This window comes from Gossypium hirsutum, chromosome A08, assembly GCF_007990345.1.
Source record: "Gossypium hirsutum isolate 1008001.06 chromosome A08, Gossypium_hirsutum_v2.1, whole genome shotgun sequence".
Lineage (NCBI taxonomy): Eukaryota > Viridiplantae > Streptophyta > Magnoliopsida > Malvales > Malvaceae > Gossypium > Gossypium hirsutum.
In genome coordinates this window covers 92,098,846-92,106,823 of record NC_053431.1, presented here as the reverse complement: position 1 = coordinate 92,106,823, position 7,978 = coordinate 92,098,846, and the positions used below count along the sequence as shown (strand labels likewise).

At 35.3% G+C, this 7,978-nt stretch overlaps 1 protein-coding gene across 2 annotated transcripts; it reads right to left on the bottom strand.

The window, feature by feature from the left end:
- Positions 1-1,047: 1,047 nt before the first annotated feature.
- LOC107953310 (uncharacterized) lies at positions 1,048-2,399 on the bottom strand. Of its 2 annotated transcripts, none has more exons than XM_041074468.1 (3): positions 2,201-2,399; positions 1,656-2,080; positions 1,048-1,568 (listed from the first exon to the last, which is right to left on the bottom strand). In XM_041074468.1, exons 2-3 carry the CDS (start codon positions 1,729-1,731, stop codon positions 1,378-1,380), a joined length of 267 nt encoding a protein of 88 aa, XP_040930402.1. In that variant the 5' UTR covers positions 1,732-2,080; positions 2,201-2,399; the 3' UTR covers positions 1,048-1,377. The 2 variants fall into 2 exon arrangements, with proteins under 2 accessions (XP_040930402.1, XP_016744089.1); XM_016888600.2 differs by having other exon boundaries at positions 1,656-1,757.
- Between the last annotated feature and the right edge of the window lie 5,579 nt (positions 2,400-7,978).

Below are 7,978 nucleotides of genomic sequence, written 5' to 3'. Positions count from 1 at the left end.
CCCTCAAGTATGTTTTCCAGTGAAAATGATGGTGATTTGGACTGGCTTTAGATAGCACAGAGACAATGGAGTGAAAAGCAGTTGCTGCTATTCTCGACTTTATCTGGCCTCTCTTTGGGATAGGCCTTGTGCCCCTGGGACTCCTGCGCCCAACTGCACCACCTTCAACATATTTCACCTTGTTCTCCATGATATTCTTTGAGCAGCTCCTGTTTAGAATTTTGATGAATGAGCTAGGATTGCAAATGCCTGCTTCACTTGCTTTGCTTGCTAGTTTATATAGCAAGGTATTATGTAAATTAGAATACCAGTGGCCGGCGAGGATTTGATTAATATGGAAGAGGGAACAAGGAATATAAGTTGACTTTTGGAGATCGGTGGGAGTTGGGTGACATGCCAGCCAATTTGTTAGGCTGTACAAGATTCCTTGTGGCTCAACTTGAGACAGGACTAAATTCCTAGTATTATTTGGTGACTGTCTGAATTAGTCATTTGGATAATGACATTGAATCTGTTTGCTCTGAAACACGTGTGGATTTCAAAGATATCTGGGAGCTCTGCTATGAATCTTGGTGCTGGTTTCTGGTATGCTTCTTAGTGGATAAGTAGAAGGTATGTCGGGGAAACGTTTGAATTATATATGATGTATAGGTATGATTCGATTTTTCTGTTTTTAATTCATCATGACAGACCGACATGTTTGTTTAAATGCAATTTGCCCTGGTTTTCTGAGGCAAGGATTTGTAGGTATGAATATTTAATGGTTGTTCATGTTAGCAGGGAGGACGTGGTATTTTGCCATAGCCAACAGGTCGAGCTACCTTGTTATAATATGTCTACTTGATTCGGTATCACATGGTCAAGCACTTGATTATCTAGACAGAATGTCATAAACTCTGAGAGAAAGACAGAGCTTCGCATGTTAAGTGTTTTCAGCGGCTCCCTCTTCGGTGCCATGTATGGTTCCTTCGAAACCTCGAAACCACAACATTTATTTTCCTCGGTATCTTTTATGAATCAATGAAATAAAATATTTCTACAAGCACAGCAAGCAATGACTGATATTTTTAAAATTTAGAAACATGCACACATCTCTCCGTAACAACTCAACATAATTCTTTTCAACCCTACAAGGTTCTAAGATGCCTACATGTCATACTGCAGTTCGTTTTACACAGTATGCTTGGCACCATTCATAAGCCTACTGGTGGCAACTGATGTCAGAATTTGGAATTGACGGCTCGATGGCTTGTTTGCTATAGCAATGAAAAGCACAATCTACAATGCTAAAATCTCAAAAGTTCTATTCAGGTAGTCGACAAAGGTTCATTATTTACATAGATAGGGCATTCAGCAACGCTTCATATATGAGAGCAGTCAGTTATCATCAGCATCACGGCGGGACCATGTTTCTAAGAGTGAAAAGGCAACCAGTGGTCCAAGAATAGGTGGCCGTGGTGGAGGTTTGCTGAAGGCAACAATAGGCTCAGTCTGGTCGTTACTGACTGACCCTGTTTCCTTAGAGCCATTATTATCCGATTTCCTCGGTGTTGAAGTAGCCACAGTACCTGGTTAGAGCGATATGTTAAAGTTAAAATGTGTCTGCTTACAAAAATATAGCCAGAACAAAACAATAAGATGTAGAGGGAACATACCCCATGATCCAGCCAAAGGGCAGATTTGTTTGAATTTGTCTATTGAAGGCAACAATGAAGCATTTCCACCGCGCATGTAGATTTTTATGTTCTTGTGGTTGTCTAGGGAAGACAGAGTTAAAATATTAAGAAACTAATAGCCATGGAAAAGCAGAACACATTGCAAAGAAAGAAAATTAGCTTCTTTTAAAGAGTTGCAGTTGAATTCCAATGGGAAAGGCAGAGTTTAGGCAGACAAATGTCACAGCCATCTTTAACATCAATCAACCAGACAATCATAAAGATTCAAGCTTTCCGTTTTCTTTACAATGGTGAAATTAATCTCCATTCATTAGTTTTCCAAAGGAAAGCAAGAAAATCCAAGAAACTTTTGATAATAAAGCAGCAAATTCTTAGATCAGGCTGCAAAAGCTCCCATCTGAATTCTGTTTCATACTTAAACAAACAAACAAACAAACCCAGATATTCAAAATGATAAAAGTGGTCAGAAATTTAAGGGAAAAATAAAAAGGTTATATGTAGAAAAGTTGATCAATAACAGGTACCTGGAAGAGTGTCTGCTTCCGCTGCAGCAATAAACAAACTGAAACAGGCCAACAACGTTGTGTTTCTGAGTTTCCGATTGATATTGGAAAAACAGAGGGAAGCCTCGAGAATTTTCTAAGTTCTTGATTTCTGAATGCTTACGTGTATCAATCTGGATCTTTCAATGTCTGTTTTATGTTTTGGGCCGTTCGATGGATACTGAAAAATTTTCATGCATGCAATTTAGTTGCTTTTGAAGAATTTAATTTAAAAAAAATAAAAATAAAAAAAATATTATTGTAAAATTTTTTTGTTAAATTTTTTTGTGTGATATTTATTGGACAAAATAATACAAATTATAAAAATTGAAATAAGACAAAAGAAAAATGGAACTAAAGAAATATCATAAAACAAATATACGAATATACCAAAATTTGTGTAAAACATATTATTAAGATGTAAAGATTTATATAAAATTATAATACTTTACACATGAAAATATAATACAACTATCTATTCTTTTATATTTAAATTAAATCATTATGATATGTAAAAGCATGTTATGAATTTATATATAATATGAAACAAAGTTATCAAAACTAAATTACAATAGTAAACTAAGCATAAGCAAAACATGACTCAAATTAAAAGTTTTAAAAATTAAATTAAAATTTATCCGTTAATAATAATGTCTAGACGCTTTGCAACTTTGAAAGAAAAACGCTTAAGCAGCATAAATTACGTTTTTTATATGATTACCGTCAGTTGTATTAATGTTTCAAAAACATAATTGACGGCATTTAAAAAATTACCCAACAATGCCTAAATGGTTGCCTAATTTTTTTTTAGGGTAAATTTGAGGTATATGTCAAATTTATAAATATGTATAGTTTTAGGTTGTTTTTTTTAGATATTTAGGAAAATAAACTGATTTTGAAGAGAAATAGAAAACACGTTTAGACCTTTTTTTGTGTGTTGGGTGTTAAAAATTTGGAGAAAAAAATTAATTTTGTGTTTGTGTTTGTGTTTGAGGTAGACATTGTGATAGTTTTAAAGTATATTTGAGTTCACGGTGATGCTATAACACTAGGAGACCCACACATTTCATTTGTCGTGTCGGGATGGAACCATCACCTTAGCAGTCCATCACATTGCAACTCAAACTCCCAGTTCATAGTGCTTATACGGTCATGGGTTGAAGTATAACTAAGGCTTCTAGTTGACGGTGGTTATGTGATCACGAGTTAGAGTATAACTCGAGAGCCCAATTGTCAATGGTTATGCAATCATGAGTTCAAGTTTCATGACTCTGGAAGAGGATGCTTTATAAACCCTATACATAAGTTTAGACCATAATCATAGGGAAAAATAAAGGGGCTTTCCAATATAAAGAATTTATTATTTTTATCCATATCAACTAAAAGTAGTACCATTAACATAATTGTACGAAACCTGTGACAGAGTTGGATGCAAGAGGACTTCCAGGATGGGAGTGACTGTGGCAGTGGAAAGAAGCTAAAACTTGAGTCAGGGTGGCAACGGTTTTAGTTATTAATGAGTTCTTTAATCTTAGCAATCGCTATCGGCTCGAAAGGACTTTCAGCTTTTCTCTACCGTCACAATCACTCTTCCCCCTGAAAGTCCTCTTGTCCCTAACTGTGTCACAAGTTTTGAACAATGAGGTTAAGGATATTGCTTTGGTGGAGATGGAGAAAAAAATAAGCTAATTATACTGGAAAGCCCTTTAGTTTTTCATTATGATTATGGCCTCAAACTTATGTATGAGGTTTATAAAGCATCCTCTTTCGGTGACATGAAACTTGAACTCGTGACCGCATAACCACCATTAATTAGGCTTCTGACTTATACTCCAACCCATGACCATATAACAACCATCAATTAGGAGCCTTATTTATACTTCAACCCATGAATGTATAACCACCATGAGCTGGAGTCTGAGTTGCAATACGATGGGCTCATAAGGTGATGGTTTGATCCCCACACTGCAGATGAAATGTGGGGGTCTCCGAGCACCATCACATCTTTGTGAACTCAAACACACCTTAAAACTATCATGTTGTCTCCCTCAAACACAAACCCAAGTAAATCTTTCCGTCCAAAATTTCAACACTAAAAAAAAAACAATTTAGGAGAGAACTTTTTATTTTGTAAGGGACGGTGGCTGAGAGAGTTGGAGTAGGGGTAGCAAAACCCCTTTTATATAGGCAATAGGGGGAAATTGACAAAAAAAATGTTGGAGCCCAATCTGAAAATTATCCTGGGATTCAATGGATGTTTGAAAATTATCTCGAGATTACTGGGTTTTAAAATTTTTTCATTGGTTAGGGTTAGGGTTGAAAAGAAGAGGAAAGAAAACCAGTAAAAAATTCCCTGTAACATTCTAAATTAGGGCCTAGTTGAAACAGTGGTTTTGAGACCACAAATTCGAGATAGAAATAATTATTTTATGATTCTTATGAGGTCTATGATATGAATGCATGCTTATGTGAAATTTTCATGAAGAAATTCTATTCATAAAATGTCTAATTGAATTTTAAGGACCAAATTGAATAAGAAGCAAAACTTGAATTCTAGAAGCTTTAGCATGAAATTGCTTTAGATTATGGATTAGAAGGTCCTAATTAGAAATTTTACTAATTTTTAAAAGTTTGGACAAAAATGGACATGTATAAGAAAATTTTGAAGGAAAAACATTAAGGGTATTTTGGTCATTTGGTAAATAAAAAAATAAAAAGGGAAAATAAGTCAAAATTGGTGTCCATCTTCTTCTCTCATTGCAAAAAATTTCAAGACGCCATAGCTAGGGTTTTGTTCAACATTTCAAGCTTGATTGTAAGTCAATCCTAGCCCCGTTTTTAATATTCTTTGCATTTTTGAAATGTTTGAAGCATGATCTATCCCTTTCTAGCTATATTTTGAGCTAGGATTCATGTATGAAATTTGACCAATGTTAACATGCATGTATATTGTTGATTAATGGAGGAATATGAATGTTTGGTGCATGATAAACATATTTTACTAGGTGATTTTTAGTGAAAACACCTAAAAAGGGGACTTGTATGTAAAAGTGTAAAAGTGGGTAGTAATAATGTGTAATAAAGGAAAATATGGGCTGATATGAGCATAGTAAAGGTTCGGCTAGGCTTGGGTAACCAATAAAAATGCATGCATTTCATTTTACGAGCTTAGGGACTAAATTGTAAATAAGTGGAAAGATAGAGGTAAAAAGGTAATTTTACCAAAGCATGAATTATGGATTGATTTGAGTAATATGATTAATAAAAAATTTAAATTTGACATTGTAGATCAAGAAAAATATGAACCGGGTCTTGATCGAGGGAAGAATAAAGTATACGACGATTAGGCTCGATTACCATCATTTTTGTACCGAGGTAAGTACATGTGTGAATAATGTGACAATGTGGTATGTTAGGTTGTGTTAACATTATGTGATAATTATTTTATTGCTTATTATGTATGCTATGTCTAATGGTACTACTGTAAGCATGAATGATATTATGGTCGCTATCCACTACGTCACGAGCAAATGCAATAGAGGTGCAATGTGCAAGTGAGAAAAACCCCATTTGAACATCAGGAATAGTTTAGAATACAAGTGACATGTCACTAGGAATTAAGAATTCCGAACTCGTTGAGTGGTCCGGGTTCGTGATATATGTGAATAACCGGGTCTTGATCGAGGGAAGAATAAAGTATACGACGATTAGGCTCGATTACCATCATTTTTTTTACTGAGGTAAGTACATGTGTGAATAATGTGACAATGTGGTATGTTATGTTGTGTTAACATTATGTGATAACTATTTTATTGCTTATTATGTATGTTATGTCTAATGGTACTACTGTAAGCATGAATGATATTATGGTTGCTATCCACTACGTCACGAGCAAGTGCAATAGAGGTGCAATGTGCAAGTGAGAAAAACCCCATTTGAACCTTAGGAATATTTTAGAATACAAGTGACATGTCACTAGGAATTAAGAATTCCGAACTCGTTGAGTGGTCCGGGTTCGTGATATATGTGAATAACCGGGTCTTGATCGAGGGAAGAATAAAGTATACGACGATTAGGCTCGATTACCATCATTTTTTACTGAGGTAAGTACATGTGTGAATAATGTGACAATGTGGTATGTTATGTTGTGTTAACATTATGTGATAATTATTTTATTGCTTATTATGTATGCTATGTCTAATGGTACTACTGTAAGCATGAATTATATTATGGTCGCTATCCACTACGTCACGAGCAAGTGCAATAGAGGTGCAATGTGCATGTGAGAAAAACCCCATTTGAACCTTAGGAATAGTTTAGAATACAAGTGACATGTCACTAGGAATTAAGAAGTCTGAACTTGTTGAGTGGTTCGGGTTTGTGATATATGTGGCATCCGAGCTCGTTGAGTGGTCCGAGTTCATAATGGATGCGATACATGTGATTGAGTTCCGGGCAATGGTCTTGTGTGTCCTACCGGTGGCTAGGTAATCCTTGAGTGGTCGGATACCTGACAGCTTTTGTGAGTAGCCCGTGTAGTTACACCTTAATCGATAACTTATATGAGCAAGCCCGTGAGTAGCTCTATTGTGAGTGTTGCGTGATATGAGGTAGCTCCGGATACGTATGTTTATGTGGCACTTATGTGCAAGTTTCCATGTATCCAATAGTATTCTGAGTGTTCAACGGGTTATAATGGATGATGCTATGAAAGTCCCAATATGGGCATGGTAATGAAGGTAAAGTTATTTGATATGCTACGGGTATGTACAGGTACGTACGTTATACTCATGAGTGATGCCTTGTTAAAGAATGATATGTGATGAGAAAGTACATTCATATATGTATATATGAATACTTGATAAATGAGTTAGAATGCTTGAATGATGAATAATCTTGGTGGTTATGTTATTATGTCTTGTATAATTATGGTTTAATAATATTGCAAGTTATTTGCATCTGGACTTACTAAGCTTAAATGCTTAATGTGGACTTACTAAGCTTAAATGTTTACTCCCCTCTCTTTTCCATCATTTGTAGTTCCTCCAAGCTAGCTCGAAGATCGAAAGTTTTCGGAGCATTCGATCATACTATCAAAAGAATATTGGGTATAGTGAATTTGTTATTTTGAGTATGGCATGTATAGGGGACTTGGTTATTTTGTGATATGTGTCATGCTATTTTGGCCAAATTGTGAAGTCCTATGATATTGATGATTCATTTTGTAATAGCCATGTGATACAGCTCATGATTGATTCTTGGGTTGTAATATCTAATTGTTCATGCATGCATGTGTTGATGCCTTGATGATGTGTTATGTGGTTTGTGTGATGGATATATGATGAGATATTGTCTTGATGATGTGGAATATGATTGCTTGGTGAATGTATGAAGATGTATGGATCAAATACTAGGAGATAAGGAATGGTTTAATAACCTAAGATGACAATAGTAATAAATGTGCAACTTGAAACTTTGATAATTAAGTTGATATGCACGAAGTTTGTATAGAATGCTTCCAAATGGTGTGATTAAGGGAATGTGCAATAGGATGATATTATAAAGATGTGAAAGTGCTATGGTGTTGAATATTGAGTGTCTAAGTATGTTATGTTGCATGTTATGAAATATGCTTAAGTGCATGAGTGATTAAGGGTGGCAATTGTCTTGGAAACTAACCTTCAAATTGTCCACACGGGTAGACACACGGGCATGTGTCTAGGCCATGTGTGACACACGGTCTATCCCACGGGCGTGTTG